Source organism: Charadrius vociferus, unplaced genomic scaffold (assembly GCF_000708025.1).
Source record: "Charadrius vociferus isolate BGI_N301 unplaced genomic scaffold, ASM70802v2 scaffold70, whole genome shotgun sequence".
In the NCBI taxonomy this organism is placed as follows: domain Eukaryota; kingdom Metazoa; phylum Chordata; class Aves; order Charadriiformes; family Charadriidae; genus Charadrius; species Charadrius vociferus.
The window spans coordinates 2,142,178-2,160,857 of NW_009646851.1; the positions used below are offsets into that span (position 1 = coordinate 2,142,178).

General features: G+C 37.8%; 1 protein-coding gene across 1 annotated transcript in view; it reads left to right on the top strand.

Moving 5' to 3' along the window:
• Window positions 1–446: 446 nt before the first annotated feature.
• PELO (pelota homolog (Drosophila)) overlaps window positions 447–18,680 on the top strand; it is an 80,951-nt gene continuing 62,717 nt past the window's right edge. The window contains exon 1 of the mRNA XM_009894217.1: window positions 447–642. Coding sequence (XP_009892519.1) covers window positions 447–642 — 196 coding nt within the window. The remainder of the gene's footprint in view (window positions 643–18,680) is intronic.

The window sequence follows — 18,680 nt, forward strand, 5'->3', positions numbered from 1 at the left end:
TGCTATGAAAATTTACAACCCAATTTCCTTTTGCCAGGATAATCTTCCTTGTGTTCAGTCTTAACACCTTCTAAAAAGATTTAAAAGCAAACCAGCATATTGCACATACTTGATAGTGGTTTGAGGAGCCTATCTCTACTGAAGGGGATATGACTGCGTTACAAGGACAGAAAGTGAAAGAGGAGGAATACAAACAACACTTCCTCTGAAACTGTCTAAATTATCTTTCCCATTGCTTGGGCTGTCCCAGGAGTACCCACCACTCACCAGCAAAAAAAGTACCAGAGTATAAAGCTGTTTGTCTGCCTGCATTAAGAGACCGGTAAGTTTTCTCTTCCCTCATTTCCCTGCCCCAGAATCAAGATGAAAGAACTCAGAAGATGAAAACTGAGGGAAAACATAGGAAAAATCCACTTGTATGAAAGTTTGGTCTCAGCTGCGTGAACATGAGTCAGTCTACTGAGCTGAGAAATAAGCGAGTGACAGAAGTCAAGAAACAACACAGAGATGTTCATGCTCAGGAAGAGAAACATTGCCCTGCAGATAAGCTGAAGCAGCTCTTAGCATTACAGGTTGGTGACACTGCGTGCATTAAGAGACCTCCTCTGGCACAGAAAAACAATGTCAAACATGAAGCACACGGTAAGAGCAGAAGGAGCACACTAACAGTAAATCAGGTGTGCTCTAACTAAAGGTTAGAGCTAAAGGTGATACAGAAATAAAATTCAGAAATGTTAATGAACCATTTACAGTTAGTCTAAGCTATAATATTCTATAATGCTCTTCATCAATTTAAAATAAATTACAATGTTTAAACTTGGCATATACCTCCTACATTACTCACATTTCAGGACATTAGTATGGGCCCGAGATCTGAAATCCTTTACTGACTGTCCTTTGTTAACTTCCACTCTCTGTTCTGTGCCAAAGTGGGACTTCAGGATTTGGTTTATTAAAACTGTTCTACTAATGCACAGGAATGTGTTAGGAGCTCAGCGCAAGAAGTACTGTGTGAAATTATAAGGCTTATGTTATACAGGAGGTCAGACTAAATTATCATAATGGTCCCTTCTGGGTCTTAAAATCTATGAACAATTGGTGCCTCCATCCTAGCGTATACTGCTACTTCATTGAGCCATCTTCATATTTCCAGTAGAGGCTACCACCTGAGATTTCAGTGGAAACGAAATCCCCTTTCACCCTTCTAATGTAACTGGATAATTACATGAGGGAAGAAAAATTTCTTCCCAACTCTTGTAGGCTATCATACTATAAATGGAACTAAGATACTTGCTTTCTTTCTTTTGTAATATTGTTTTAACCTACTAAAACCATATCATTGAAGTATTGTAATTCGTAAGTTAACACATGCAGCTGCATCCAGTAACCATTTAGCTGATACTAGTGGGGCACTTTTGAACCAAACCTTAATTGGGAGTTTTGTGATGGAGGAAAATTTTTAGCTATGAGATAGCCAAGGAAAGTTCATCCACAGTTCATATAACCCTTCCAGAAATTCATATTAGAGCACAGCTGCACAGAAACGGCAGCCTGAATCTGATGAAGAGTATCTTGCCTTATGTATCAGTGTCAGGAAAGCCTATACCAATTAAGAAAACACAGCTTTGCTGCAAATATTTGTGTGTTCAAGGATTTTTTCCATTTTCACTCTATTTTTTTATCCAGTGTTGGAATGCTGCCATATCACACCCTCAAGATGAAGTATAAAAGAGCCACTTGCTGAAGTGAATTGTAGCGCTTACAAAAATACAACAATGGCAGTGATACAGTGAGATCCATACCCATAAAAAAGGCTAGGAAAAGGTTTGAGATGAACTGCCAGACTAGTCAATGAAACAGGGAGAAGTGGTCAGCCAAATTAAACACATCTTCAACCTAGCCGCATCCTTCTACCATTCTTTCAAGAGAAATTCAGCACAGGCAATTAGCTGTGCAAGGCCCTTAGTTAATTCTCTCAGCATGTCTTAACCACAGGGATTAAAAAAGATATGAACCTTGCAAGCTTGTTCGAATCACACAACCCCAAACATCAGAATTACAGTGCAAAAGTTGCTATTTTTTTCTTGCATAGAGTGTTCTTGAAGTACCCTGATCTGCTCAAACCACTGCTGCTGTGCAAGGGAGAGTCCGTTCTCTATGGTACAGAAGGAACCTGTGCCGCATGTTCTCTGTTAGAAACTCTATCTTTATTATTCTTCGTTTTTCCATTTCTCATAATGCAGTATCATTCACAGCAAAAGTGTTCTCCTTACATGTAGAATGCAAACTTTGGTTATAATCGAAATTGCTACTTTCACTTCCTTACCACTTTTGCTGGATCCACTGAAAAATCTGTGATCTAGAAACCACAACTAAACACTGCTATCAGGTGTCAGAAAATGTAATTGGACTGACACCTGCACACAAAAGAGATTGGAAGGTAGGGATGAGATGAGGGCAGCCATCTGGATAGGGAGAGACATATCATTCTTTGTATTAAAGCCTGTGATGCTAAGTCACACTAACAGTTCCTAAATTCATACAGTTTGGTGAGATCTGACTTCTAATTTCTAAAGAATGTGTTATAATTACCACAAAGAAAACATTTCACTTCTATAGAATCTGCAAGAGCTGCACCAGGAGCCAACTCTGAGAATTCACAGGGCTACAGGCTCCATTAACACATTCGTGTTGCTCTCTGTGCATCTCCAAATGCAGGGTAAGGGGTTCTAACCACACCTCTCCTTTGTGCAAACAGGGTGAGTATGATGAAAGAAAGAGAATATCATAGGAAAATATATTTACAAACCTAAAACTACATCTCATTAACCTTTAATAATATATACACTTTTTTATCCCAAATGTGAGCTTATATCATCCGATTACTTTTTTTTTTTTTCAAAACAGTTCTGAAGGTAAATATTTATCTTCAGATGTTAATGATAGTAAAATGTCTCATTTTCTCCCAAAATCTATAAAGAAGAGTGAAATTACTACAATTTAAATGGACTGATTTGACAGCCTGACCTTTTTTTCCCCTTGGACTGTACAATACAGATAAAACTTAGATTACCCATCTGAAAAAATAATGTATTTTCTATGTCTTTGTGCATATATTATTTCTCTATCTGATACATATTCTAATAGTGATTTAAGGTCTTTTGAGAATTTGTATTGCAAAGATTGGTTGTGATTCATCATAGTTACTTTTATATTTTGAAAAAATGGCACATGAAAGTATCAGGATTTTCTCTGTATACACGTATGTATGAAAATGTACATATATACTGACACACATACACACAGTCACACAGGTGAAATCCATATTTCCATATTCTCCTTGACAGAGCCCAGAAGAATGTACAAGGTTTACTAAAAGTGAACATATTTACAGGTGATTTAATACCGATGTGTAGAGTTTGGTTATTGATAAATTAGTGTATTTTAGCATGAAAAGCTGCTGACCAATATTCAAGAAGACATAAAATAGAATCACCTGTTCTTTCCAATGTCAAGAGAAGTAATTCTGCATTCCAATGCACCCACACTGAACTAAACCACTTCACTGCAAAGCGCCTCTGAAATGATCCCCTCTAACAAGTGCGTACAATGAGTCATTGACCTGATCATCTTAGAAATCCATATGTGCTAATGGAGAAAAAAGACCGGGATTTAACTGGGGAAGTGCGAGAGATGGCCAAGAAAGCACAGCTGCATGAAATATGTAATAAGGAGCCTTGGTCTCTTCTGCAAACCACAGAATCAGTGTGGTTTCTTTCTGCTTTCAGCCCAGCGCTCTGGGAGAGCTGCCAAAAGCAAAAAGAACTGTGGGATGACAGTAAGGCTGACTGGAAGGGAGGAAGACAGTTAAAATAAAATGGGTTTTCTCCCTGAGAGGGAAATCTGCAGAGCACATAACCTGCTGGTAGGGTCATCAAATGATGAAGGAAATTTTTGGGGCCAATAGCACCCCTCCTCCCAGATGGAAACTGGTGAAAGGATCCCATTTCCTCCCCAGTAAAGAATGGCCAGAATTGTTGATTTTCTGGGCTCTGTCCTGGAACCAGGATTTGGCAAAAAATAATCTTGGAGAGGAAAAGCTTGGGATAAGGTTCTGGAATAAAGATAGCTAGGTGTTGGAAGGAGTACTTCAGGAAAATGAACTGGAACAAGCTGAATTTGGGGTGAACAGCTGCTTCATAACTGATGGTGAAGAATCGGATGGGGTGTGTGCGCTGCTCTGAATACACACCCCATGTTAGAGGTGGTAAACCTCTGCATGGAAAAGAAGGAGCCGCGAGGAATGGGTGTGGATGACTAAATGCTCAGGGAGGCTGTAACTTCAGCAACAGGCAGAACAAAATCTGCATAACTGAATTAACCACCGTAAGACAGGTGATTATTTCACGTAGGGGAATGGAGGCAATGGCTTCATCCAGCAGGAGGAAGGGCAAAGTGCCTGAAACAAACTGGGCAAGATGCAGGCCATAAGACTACCACAACTTCTACAGCAATTCTCTTCCCAAATGGCAAACTGGGAAGGTATTGCACTTTGACACTAAGTGGTGTTATTTGGGCTCTCCTGGAACCAGGATTTGGCCACAAATAAGACAGTAAAGCAACAATGGAAAGTAAGTGCTATTAAGCAGTCATGCTGTTCTGTCTATTAAAGAGGTTATTAGATTCTAGGAGGTGATTTAGAAAACAAGGTAAATGTTAATTTATTTTATATCTTTTGTACATATGGGTGGAGAAGGATCTCCTTTTTTCATATTTTTTATTTCATTCCTTACTCCCAAGCCAAAGGCTGGGCTGAATCACAGCTCTGTAACAAATTGTGCAGCACTGTAAGATTGAATCTGCAAACTCTATTCCAGAAGCTCTTAGTACATGCATAAATCTTTTTTTTTTTTTCTTAAACAAAAACAGCCTTCTATGCTTCACTTGCAGAAGTTACATTTAAATAAATTGTGCAGAGCAGGATTTGGAGAATTCAGCTGCTAATAAACAAATAAATATCTTAAAATAAAAAATAATGAAAAGTACATTTTATGGACTAATACTGTATAGGCCAGAGATAGTCTGAAGAAAATAGCAGACAATCTTTAAATAATACTTTTAACATAACCATACCTAAAATAACTGCCAGAATTCTGATTTTTGAAATGCGTATACTGGAAGTGTGTGAGTAGGAAAAAAATCTATTAACTGTAAAGAAAAAACTGTGGTTTAAAAAAACCTTAGTATTAGTGGAAATGAATGTCTGTATGACTTTACCTGATATTAAAAATGCTCATAAGAAATTTTCTTTGTTCATAATTTCTAGTAGTTGCATGACAGTGGCAGCAGCACTCAGAGCAGAACTGCTGGCAGGGAGACAGAAGAGGAAAGCAGGATGGACCTGCAGGTGACCTTGGAGATGGAGGCTTTTGTCAGCCAAGTGCTTCTGACAATCCTTCTTTGATATGAAATTTCTCTAAAAGCACAAGGCTCTCTTTTCCTACAGCATTTGTCAGAGGAAATTCTGAACACATGTTTTTAGCAGTTACATTGGCTAAATTAATACTTTTAAAGTATTCCTTTAAAAATTAAAAAGTTGCTTAGTCCAAACAATCCAATACTCCACTAATTTCAGTCACCAATTTCAGTTATTTATTTCCAATTGTATAACAACCGGCAGTGCTCTTATCTTTACCTAATTAGCTTCGATTTCTAATGTTGAATTCCTGCATTAGATTAAGAAGGCCCTGGTAAGCCACATGCTGTCTGTAAATAAGAGGAGTCTGTTGTGAAAGGTTCATATTCAAATGCACACTGTTGATGACTAGGAAAGCTATGGGTAATCAAGGCTGTAAATCTGTCATTGTGACGTACAAGTAGTGCTTAGCACCACAAGGGCAAATATCAAAGTGGAAGTCTTGAAGATGAGTATTGTGAAGAAAACAAGCAAATAATTCCAAACACTGGTTGGAGAGCTCTGGTTAGTTTAGGGGAGTTAAACCCTGCATCTGAAAATTACCAACTTGGATTCACCATAGATACTGAAAAATTCTGTGATAAACCATTTTTCTGTTGAGAATCACTGTCAAAATTGACACTTCTAGATAATTATCTCATCAGAATGAGCAAGCATCTCAGTTGGACAGATTGGACAGATACTGAAAGGTATTTTGTATCTGAAAATCTTTGCAAATGGAAGAAGTGAATTTGATATGATGATATTCATGAGTCCTTTTTATTTATGACACATGCACACCTGGACTGGGAGAATTTTGCCAGTTGCTCCATTTTTGTGCTTGAGATAACTGCTGTCTTCTTCTGCCAATCCCACTAGTTTTTAAATATATGAATACTTATTCCCAGACTGATTTCACTTTCATTAGAGTTTCTGCAATATAGGTAGATCTGAGTAGGGGTAACTGGAAAGGCCAGTTCAGGCTCGGTACATGCCATATAACCACATTTATACATTTATGTGAAGTCATGTTCAGCGGCTGAATGGACCACGCAGTACATCCTCTGTTAAAGAAAGCCGAGAAAACTGAGATTTGTGCAGAATGAAAATCTGTTTTCTCCAGCATGCTGCTATATTTTATCACGTGCCTTCCACAAAAGATGTTATGATTTTGTATATCGTGACAGCAGTGAAAATCCTAGCAGTAATACCCATTGAATCAAGCTGTTAAAGCTGAAATTTTATGACACCACAAGAATTATCTGTAGTAAGGTAAATCACTGAGAAAGGCAGAATTACTGGGACTTAATAAAATTCTTTAATGTCAACCTATCCCTATCCACCATATCCTTTGAGGGTATTCTCCAATCTTATTTACTTTCCAGCAGCTTTCAGTTGCTTCCTAAGTGCACATGGGACTTTTTGCTGCCCATCCAGAGGCAGTACAAAGTATAAAACAGAGGTAATACAAAGTACAAATAACAAATGAATAAAATTAATACAATTAATAAAAACATTAATAAAAAAGCCATTCTCCTATTTGTCACATGTTTATACACATACAAGAAGAAATTACTATGGAGTAATTGCTGAAATCCCTATGATGAAGAGTATCTCATACCTCAATTAATTTTACTGATCTCAGTGTGACTGAAGGTAACAGTCTCAAACTACCTTTTTTGCTACTGCTACCTCACACAGTCAGTTTTACCAAAAATTTGAATGATAGTGTGCTCATATTCTTCTTTGTTCCAAATTAGTGGTCCCTTCATAATTCTGCAAGCAAAAGAGTAGGAAGCAGCTGTAAGTCATTTCAGATTTGCAGTTTTGTAGATACAAAGAAGTCCATAGACCATTCTCTATCCAGCTTTTAATTTACTTGAGAAGAGGAATGAACATATCTGGGCTTTTAATAAAAACACCAACATGATTTGAATACCACATGCCACTTATACAATTCTCTAAAATTGCAGCATTGGTATTCACATTGAGGAGAGTGCATAGAAAGACTTGCCATTGAAATATTGTGAATAAATATTTCTGGAGTGACTCAGCTTTGACTGCCTCTGATGATTCAGTACATTGACGGATATGTAGAGAACAAGAAACAGGTCAAAGTCAGAGCAGGTCTGTTCCCAGGAAAGACTCCTGCATGGAAAAGGAAGCATGAATTTCTTCAGACCAAATAGGCAGATGAGATTTCCACCATAATGCCTACCTGAACTAATCAAATTATAATTTTTGTGCCCATTGCTAAAAGCAGCAGTATTGTAGGCTGAACTCTTGGGACAATCATACTGAGATTAACCCTTTAACCAAATTACCTCAGAACTAACAATTCAATTATCACGTCTTCCTATCTCTGCACATCTGTCTGAGGAGGTATTTTATTATCACCAAATGTTATCTTAGCCTGTCCTGAGACGCTGAGTATACTTAAGTGATACTGATGTTTACAGTGTAGTTGCATCCCTAAGACAGATGCAAAAGAGTGACAGGACAGATCAAAGCTCTGTGGAAGTTCTTCAGGTAATGTTCCTAATCACACCCTATTAAAAGAAACAAAATCCTGTCTGACTCATGGAGCAAGTGACCTGTAAATGACGCTGCCTTGTGAACTCTATGGACAGTTCTCTGTTTGAGACACACCTTTTGCTTCAGAAAATTTACGTCAAATAGCTTTTCTTTTTTTTTTTCCTAGCAGATTAAATTGGGTCATATTCCTAGACAAGTGGGTCATTTTCCCCTGTAAATAAACAGTTTCATGCCTGCACATCTTTAGTTCAAAGGCTCTATTGTTTGTACTCAAAACTGCACAATCCTTTTGCTTAGCCAAGAGGCAGTGATTTTTTTTTTTCCAAAGGGCAGTCTTTAGCCTGACCCAGTAAGAATCACACATGATGTTTTTCAGTACATGACACTGAAAAGTGTCCCTTTTCTGTCTTCCCATCAAAACACTGACTGGGGACAAAACCCTTAGCCAGTATTGATTGATTTGCTCCACTGACTTCAACAAAGCTGTTCTGATTTGTATCATGTGGGAATCCATGCTAAAAAAGATCAGTGTCCAGTGCATAAACATAGAAAAGTTTTTGCCAATTTTCTAACACACCACAACAGATTTTTCTCACATCTGTTCAGGTGAAAATAAGGACCTTTAGGAGGAGAACATGGTGCAATTCTCTGACATGGTATTGTACCTGTAAAGATTCAAGACAAACCAATGACTCAGCAGGCAAGGCTAAGCTGATTTATACGGGATGGTTGTTAATTTTTATAACCAAAAGAAAATATCTAACAATGATATAATCCTCTCTCCTAGTTTTCTTTTCAATATTTAGGCTTATCACTGTTGTTATCATTTATGTCATCATGAATGAAAACATGAGAACTCCCATATTGCTAAGTTATGATAAGAGTTAGATAAGAGCTGTGTACTTGTCTGATGTCCATAAATACAGCCAGCCATTTAAAGTTCACATATGTGAGTATTACATAAAGTTGTTCTTAAGCCAACCTTTCCTCAATCCTTTGTGTTCTTTTCCACAATTTTTTCTAATGTCTAATGTCTACAACAATTTTTTTTCTCTGTGTTGCCAGCCTTTTACTGTATGTCTCACAGCAAACCCAAGGATTGAAACTTTTTTTTAAAACTCACAACTGTGTTGCTCTCAAACAGACATCACATGCATGGCCCTAACAAACCCCAGAACATCTACTGTCTTTACAAGTTAAATTCCTCTTCACTATTATTTCTTCATTATCAAAGAGGAATGAGTTCATGTTAAATACAAACAAATCCAAGTTTATTACTATCTCAAATTTCAGCAAAGATAGGTAAATAAAGAATTTTAAAAGAGCATTTATTATTGAAGAAGTAACATTTTTTATCATAGGAATAATGTTTATTAGTTTTTATTTTGTGGAAAATCTAGTCCCACATTGTTGATAAAATTTACTTTTTTATCTTCTGTACTACTTTACTTGCTTCAGGAAAGAATATATAATACGTTTAAAGTGTAACAGCAACAGACACAACTGTTATTCTTACTCTTTAGTCACAAATTTAGTCTAGCTTTAATTTCTGTATATCTAACAGGCTCACAGAGAGTCCTTCCAATCTGGTTTTCTGTGGGTTTTGGAACCAAACCTTTGAATAGAGACATACCAACAATATGTCTTAGAATTTCCCACCTTAAGAAATACTCCAGACGTAACTCACCATATTTTCAAGAGGAATGAAAACTACATCCAGATTTGACAGCGTTTCTTGGTTTGATAATATTTTGTCATAGGTATCTTGGTATCTTTGGCTGTATGAACAATAAAAAACCCTATACTGTTGGCAATGTTTTCTAAATTAATTTGAAAAATACTTCCAGCAACTGCACTGTATCTCTTCAGTGATTTTATTCTTAAAACGTTTGTTTAGCTACTGTAATGAACAGGAACACAATAACTAACATCGCTGACTCTCTGCTTCTGAAATGCTCCTGAAGAGAAACAAAACTAAAATTAAGCTTTATTTTTTGTCAAAAGAAGATTGTAGAAGAATAACAAAATATCCAGTCTAACTTTAAATGAATAACTGAGTCTTTTTCACATCGGTTTTGTGATACTGATATTCTTATTCTGGTGATTTTTACTTCATTTAGTTATATGTGAAAGAGGAAAGGTGGCAACATCTATGAACGTAAGTAGTGTGGGTGGATTAGATTGAAGGCGAGTGAGGAAAACAGCACATCTTGCATGGACCTGTACTCAGATATCATCCACAAATACAGACGAGGGCAGCTGTGTTCTCAGATGAGGTCCTTCACAAGTGTTTTTCATTACATACTTTTGTTTACTTTGAAAACATGGTTCTGTATTAGTATAAAATAGATTTTTCAGTTTTCTCATAAAAGCATTGGACATTCTCATATCATGGCTAGATTACACATCAGATGTGTGATAAACTAAATGAGCTGAAGAAACCAAATCTCATTCCAAAAGCATATGAATCAGTATTTTTGTTTGAAAAATGACAGTCGGCACCAGTATGAGACAACCAAAGAAAGAAAAATCTGCACACAAAAGACAAAGGGAGGGAAGCTGTACAGTCTTAAAGGCTAGCACCAGATTGTTTTCCAAACTTAAGGCTTGTACACATCTATCCACCTAATTAACACCCAGCACATTGAAAAGGCATTGATATAAAGATAACCAGCTCTTCAACTGGATGTGGTGAAACAGAATGTAAAGTACAGGAAGGAGATTTAAAGAAAAAGTGTATCACAATGAGAACCCAAAATTTGACCAAAATTTGCTTCTGTTTTTTGGTGGTGATGTAGATGTATCAGAAAAATATAAATTCTGAGACTCTCTTCAGAATGAAAGTAGCTAGAAATTAAAAAACATAGTAGTGGGAGAGAAAAGAGCTAAAAAGAAGGACTGATTTAGAGATACTTACGGAGATTTAAAAATAAGTTATCAGAATTATTTGTAAGTGGTAGATAATGTGTGATAGGAACTAATGGGTATAGGACTACATATGCAAAAAGATAAATCATGACATTGTTTTCTCTTGTGCTTTCAAAACTGGAACAAGACAGGTAATAATCAAAGTCATCTCAGGATTTGAGAAATGGAAAAGGAAGAAAAAGTCGAAGAATTGTATAAAAAATTATCAACAAAGCAAGAGGAGACAGAGGTATCAAAGGAGCAGACTGGGATGAACCCATGACTGTGGAACAAAAATTTCAAAAGGTTATTGTAAGAGACAACAATACTGTTGGCATCCTAAGAAATTGAAGAGCTGGTGTAGGAGAGATTTAGTAACTACCTAACTACACTCCCAATTCTGAAAACACACCAGGACTATCCACCAGTTTTGGTAATATTTGTGAGGTTTATGCCCCTATCAACACTGTACAGCCCAATGTTGACCAAGACCACTATTAACCAAAATCAAGTTATGAAAATAATACTAAATCTCTATTTAACAGCCTGTCATAAAATTTATTTTAATAGTACTTTTAGTCAACAGTCTTATCATGCTTTTACCAACAGTGTGATCAATATGAGCATTATATCTAGCCTACAATTTCACCCACCACTTCAAAAGCTTCATAAATCATCAACTTTTATAACTTCTTGATTACCTCCTAATGTTCATACAAAACAAGGATAAAAACAAAAATCACCCTCTGATGAAAGCATGCTGAGCACTTGAAAAACTTTTATTAAATGATATCCAGTTAGCAACACCCTGTTGGGCCATCACTGTGTAGTGATGATTATGGAGTGCTCTTTCGCATAAACTGAATAAATCTCATAAATTGTTGATGGAGGTGCTTTAAAATATCAGCTATTGACCAACTTTACCCCAGCAACAGAAGAGAATTGATTTAGTTTGCCTCTCTTCTAAGAAATGTTATCCCTAGCCTGGGGCTTGGGGATTGTACAGCAAACAGATCAATCCCATGTACTTTCAAGGGCTGAAGAAAACTGTTCGCTCCATGTCTGGGTTTCCTGAAAGGTCTGCATCTTGCTTCTTGATTTAGGAATGCTCGCCCACAATATGACAAGAAAGGGGGATGAGAGTAAACCATCTTTAACATCAAAGAGAGTTCAGATAGGGATGATTAAAGCTAAAATTGTCAGGCCAGGTTTTATGATGAGAATGGGCCTACAGCAGACATGTAATTGAATTCCAATTCCACTCCAGCCCCAATTCTCCCCATCCCTTCCCTGCTCTGCCTTGACTGTTCCCGGGAGTGTGCAGAGACAACAGGCTATGCTGCACATGATGCATTTTATCTGTGTGCATACAGACAGGTTTCTTGGGCAGTGCAACTACAGCCAGATTGCAACCTGAGAGCAGAACAAAAACAAAACAGCATCGTAAAACAGATACTAAGACCAGAAACGCCTTATGCTGCTGTTCCACCTCTACAAGGTTTGCATTATAGATTTGTTCCACAATACTTTCTGAACTTGCACAAGGTATGGGAAATATTTTTGTTTGTCAACAGCTTTCAGTGAATTAAAAATGTTACCAACATTTTACTGTAGTTCCTGTTAGACCTTTAAAGAAAATTCTTTTCTTGCCACTTTTTAATCATCATTGCAGATGAAAAACTAAATGCCTCTAGAGCTCTTGCTGTTATGCCTCTCTCTTTCACACCTCTGATGTCACCATACTGAAAAAAAATTCCATGGACAAATACTACTCAAAAAAAGTTTGCTGCGTTAAGATAACTAAACAAAAAGAGGTGAATTCAACTGCAATAAGGAGTCTTATATTTCATCAATGTTCTTGCAATAACATGATATCTCACATTTAGGTAACATCTCAGGAATACAGAAAGAAAGCCCTTTTAGACACTAAGTCTATAAGCACATGTGACAAGGACTATTGGTTTCCTTGGGACTGCCAGTGCATTTGAAATTTAATGGGCTTGTAAATGAGACAGGGATGGATGGAAGTCATCTAACACCTGACGGAATTGTCTCATGAGCTCTGAGGCAGGTGCTGAAGGACCTCTATAAAATGCTTGTGTGGAATGGTTTGCCTTATCCACAAAAGTCAGCTTATCCAGTGGAAAGTGTCCTACATGAGGCAATGAGAAACATCTTAATAAATCCCCAAATTAATGAGATGCACATTGAAGCCTCTCGTGGCTGTTTATTGATCCAGACATGGCATTGCCTAGAGACTTGCGACTCCTGTGTTACCCAGCATGTGATTTTCCTTTTGCTTCCATCTTATCAGAGTATGGAAACAGACTCAGCCTTTCAGGTCTCTGGGCACATAGGACCATGATTTTCATTATTACCTTCAATTTTACTGTATGTAGAAACTATTGATCCTACTTGAAACTGTTACAGAACTGACACAGTCTGGTACTGTAAGGTGGTTCTTTCACTCAGATAACATTTTTCAATAAAGTGGCATCTCCAATACGATATTGTCTGATTCATTCTTTCTACATCTACATCAAAGGTGTTCTCATTTAATCAAAACAATGCATAACTGGCAAAGGTCTTTGGCTGCCTTCCTACCAGGCAGTTTAACATCCAGAAACTCCAAATCCTCATTAAAATATACCAGGAAGGGAAAGAAAACCAGCTCTGTTTTTCTTCAGGAGTACCCGGCTAAGGGAGTAACCCAGCAAACAATTAGTTTTAAATTTTCTGTACTCCTTGAGCTCAATCTGCCTCCCACCTGGGAATTAATCCTTGTTCTCCTCCATAAACATGCACCAGTGGCTTAGGGGGGCCTTAGGAAGGCCTGAAAGAGCACATGACAGAAGAGCTGTCGTGTCATATTCAGGAGGCACCGAGTACTCCTTTATGAAACCCACTGTCTCTGGGTTCTTCTTCCAGAAACTGCCTTAGCGCTGTGCGGGAGACTGGAAAGGATTAAATTGACTGCAAGTCAGTAAACTGTCTTGTGAATAGACATTAAGGGAAAGTTTCTCACGTAGCTATACAGTTACACTGTTAACAGAAATGGGAAACAAAAATAAATGTTTCACTGACCTGAAGACAAACTGAACCGATTCTGAATGCATAGAAGGAGTAAAGACGTGGTACAAAAAGTCATCAGCTGCTTTTCATAGTACAGCCACACTCAGGGAGAAAACAGACAACTAGGGAACAGAGGGAGAAAGAATATTCTTCCAAGCTCACTTCTGCCAAAGGAACAGCATACTATTTGCCATGGAAATGCTGCACTTGCTTTCCTCCTCTATTAGTGAGACTCCTTTTCTATTTCTTTTAATGTAGCACTATGTCTAACGCATATTTCCTCAGCTATTTGTACACATCTATGACTAGTCTCTTTTATCCTTGGAGAGGCCATAATATCAAGTTCCTAACAGGATCACAGTGAGGGAAGACAAGGTTTCAGGTTTAACAGGAGGCCCAGGCATACGGCGAGAGAATGAGTACGTCTGCTGCAGTTTTGTTACTGCTTGCCATAAGTCAGCTCAGCCTTTCTGTTCCTTATTGTAGGCATGGAAGGAACAGAAGCCCAAAATTTTTCAGTGTGCCTGCAATACAGGAGCAAGAAGATTCAATTTTTCAGCCTGTTAAAATGCAGCCAAAAGTTGGCTAATAATTTACAGGTAGGTACAGTTGACAAACCCTGAAAAGATGGAGTTTACAAATACAAAATGTGATGGCTAATCCATTTTTCATTAGTATCATCTATACCAAATGAAGGGTTCATCTTTCCTACTATCAATAACTAATTTAAATACATCATCAGTTTTAAGAGTTTTTAAAGGTAAAGAAAAAAAAAAAACAGAATGAAACTTTACCATGCTACTTAAAAAAAAAAACAAACAAAAAAAAACCCCGAACAATGCACAATATAATCTGAACTAAAATTTCTCAATGGCAAGTACTGGGCATCTGAAAAAAAAAATCTAGTTTTTCTTTTCAGTATGTGAACAGGAGCCAAATTCTTTGGAAAATGTATTAGGATATTACCTTTTAAAAGCATCAATCAACTCTTGTTTATAACATTCATCTAATGAGCCAAATTGGAAATTATATTTTGTCTGAATACTCTTGCTTTAATACCTGCACACAGCATGTAATGGTTAAGTCATTCCCTCTCTTCTTTGCACCAGCTGGTTCAAAATAAGCACATGCCTGTTTACACTTCACAATTTTTGAAAGCTGTTCACAGACATCTGCATACATATACAAACTCCATATAGAGGTAACAATGTATGCAATGCCTTCTACAAACTCCTTAGTAAAATGCTTCCCTCTTTAACTGAAGCAGAAGAGAAGGATTGCTATGAAAAGAAAAACCTGAACAAACAAAAAAAGGCAGTTTGGGTGATACTGTGTGTTCAGATCTAAGAGGGGTATGGGTCACATAGCTCATGTGCAGATGAAAATATCCCAAAAGTTATGAATGCTTTGAGCACAGGCCAAGGATGTTCATATCTGAACTTCCTCAATGCTTAGAAATTTTAGAAGTAATAGTTTGGGATTTGTCCATTTTCTTTTAGTAACTTCATAGGCACTATGTGTCGCATGAAAAAAATATCACTGCACGCTCACAACTTTCAGAAATAAGCCTAAAGGCAGAACAAGTGGTCCTCCAATTTGCCATGTAGGAAAATTTAACTGTGAGATATTCTATTTCTTAATGTTTTCTTAACATGAGTTTTTATTCCCAAAATTACTCAGAGCTGGTCATTTTATCAAATAAGTTGTGCTCTATCAGACTTGCGGATGGTGACCTGTAAATGCAGCATGAAGTGTTTTGATCTGTTACTCCACTTATCCTTACAGCCTAGAGAGAGTGCTAAAGGGAAACCATTATCTGAAAAGGTGTCAGGTCAGTGCAGAACTGAAAAAGAGCCATTCTGAAACTTGTATCAGAGAAACATGATGCTTAGTCACAAGAAATTCTTTAATGTACACGATATTTGCCCCTTGGATTCATATAGGGAATGAGGCTGACTAACATTTTCTAAACATTCCAGAAACTCTCTCCAGTTTAATTCATTGCAGAGTACTTATTCAGGAGGGAACAAAACATTTTCTCAAAGTCTTTGCCTGGCACGGTACAAGGGAAAAAAAAAAAAGAAAAAACTAAAAACCAAAACACAGCCTTAAAGGTCAATACTCCCATCTTGTGGCTGATGAAGAAAAAGCACATATCTAAAAATGAAAGAATGAGTTCCACGCAGATAGTTTATAAATAAGAACTTACTTGACTAGAATTTTTCTTCCTTGTCGTAATTAGATTTGGATCTTAGAACTGTCCATGTTCCATTAGGAGAAGGAAGGATGTGAAAATTTTTTCATCCACACTTAGCCACAAGACATGGAGTTTCTGTAGCAAATTCCTAATTGCAGGAAGTTGAGAGGATGAAATTCACTTTTGCTATACTTTGAATTCAATGTCTCCTGAGTGAACACAGGGACGTGATGGAAGCCCACAGGCCAGTGGAGCAGTAGGTACTACTAGCAGTTAAGGATACATGATGGAGCAGAAAGAAGCAGTTCATTCACAGCACCTGGTTGCAATTGTTAAAACTGACTTCTGCAAGTTTTCAAGCCTCAGAAGTAGAGGCAAGTGCCGCTTTTCCTGGGTCCTCCAAAGGATTTTTCTTCTTGATTTGTTAGGTGTCTGCATAAGGCTTACATTTCAGAAAAAAATGAAACGAAAAATTCTATGCCCATTTGCTTATCTGAGACAGGATATTTTGAGTGTTGAGAGTGTGGAGCGGTACACCATACCTGTCTCTTTCATAACAACCCTAGGCCAATGTTCACATGGCCAAGAAGTTTCAGTCCATCATAAGTTAATTATCCAACAATTAATTTTTAAATATGCTACTCACAATGGTAGAGCATCAACCGCAAAACCAGAAGCAGTTTTTCACTATATAAAGCTTATAGTCTACTAATGAAGATATTTCTTGGAAAATGAGAAGCCTTCAGGCAATGGATATAACTGAAATGAGTACCCTAAGTGGGTAGCATACCAACAATTGACTGTTTGGTATTTTAGCTTTGTTTTCTTACAAAGTCACACCTGTAGCTTCTCTTTCACCTTTCGTTTTTTTTGACAGATATACAAATTCAGATCATAGAATCATAGAATCTTAGAATGGTTTAGGTTGGAAAGGACCTTAAAGATCATTGAGTTCCAAAGTTCTGGAGTGCTCTCCAGCCCCACCTCTCCAGCCTGTCCAGGTCTCTCTGGATGGCATCACTCTCCTCCAGCGTGTCTACCTCGCCAAACAGCTTGGTATCATCAGCAAACTTGCTGAGGGTGCACTGTCCATGTCCACGACAAAGATGTTGAACAGTACAGGTCCCAGTACCGACCCCTGAGGAACGCCACTCGTCACTCTCCACTTGGACATTGAGCTGTTGACCGCAACTCTTTGAGTACGACTGTCAAGCCAGTTCTTTATCCACCGAGTGGTCCATTTGTCGAATCCACTCTCTTCAATTTAGAGACCAGGATATCATGTGGGACGGTGTCAAACACTTTGGACAAGTCCAGGTAGATGACATCTGTTCATCTTCCCTTGTCCACTGCCGCTGTAACCCCTTCGTAGAAGGCCACCAAATTTGTCAGGCAAGACTTGCCCTTGGTGAAGCCACGCTGGCTGTCACCAATCACCTCTTTGTTATCTATGTGCCTCAGCAGAGTTTCCAGGAAGATCTGCTCCATGACCTTGTCAGGCACAGAGGTGAGACTGACCCACCTGTAGTTCCCCGGGTCTTCCTTCTTTCCCTTTTTGAAAATAGGGGTTATGTTTGCCCTTTTCCAGTCGGCAGGAACCTCACCATACCGCCATGACTTTTTAAATATGATGGCCAGTGGTTTAGCTATTTTGTCTGCCAGTTCCCTCAGGACCCGTGGATGTATTTCATCAGGTCCCATGGACTTGTGCACTTTCAGGTTCCTCAGGTGGTCTCGCTCTTGATCCTCACCTACAGTGGGCGGTTCTTCATCTGCATCTTCATCGCTTTGTGTTTGTTATAAGTAATGAAAATGTAAACAAAACCTTTCAGGTGTGACTCATTTTACCTCACTTCAGATTTCTTTAACATAGATTTTACATCTGAGCTTATCCTTGTAGGCTCTCTATACAGTCAGTGAAGAGAAACAGACACTTTTAAGACATGATTCATCTGACCAGTTGTAGACGCCTATTTTAGAATGACATTAACCACTGCATTCTTCTGTGGTCATTTCACAGAGCTTAGGGTAGCTTAGATGCAAATATATCTACCTCTACCCAGATGAACCCTGCACACTAAGGAAACTTTGGCTAATAATTTCCATTATCCATGTGAACATATATTCTTGGGATGAGTAATTTTACATTATTCAATGTAAAATGGGGCTATTATTATCATACAGTAAATGTTTTTATTACTGCCCAACTGAGCCTTTGAACTGAAAAAAATGACAGCTTGCACTATCCTACCCTTATGCCGTGTGTGGGCAATCACACTGCGTAATTTCTGCATCATTATTAATTGCATTTATGGCACTGTCTATATAGGAACAAAACCAGGACCATCCATAGTGAAAACGACACTCTATAAACACCACCTCTACACAAGCAAGAGAAGTGAAAAGTTGGAGAAAAACAACTAAATAAATACAAGGAATATACACTGTAACATTGCAGACTGCATGTACACTTCACAGTTCAGTGGTTAGGTACAGAAGGGAGAATCTAGACAA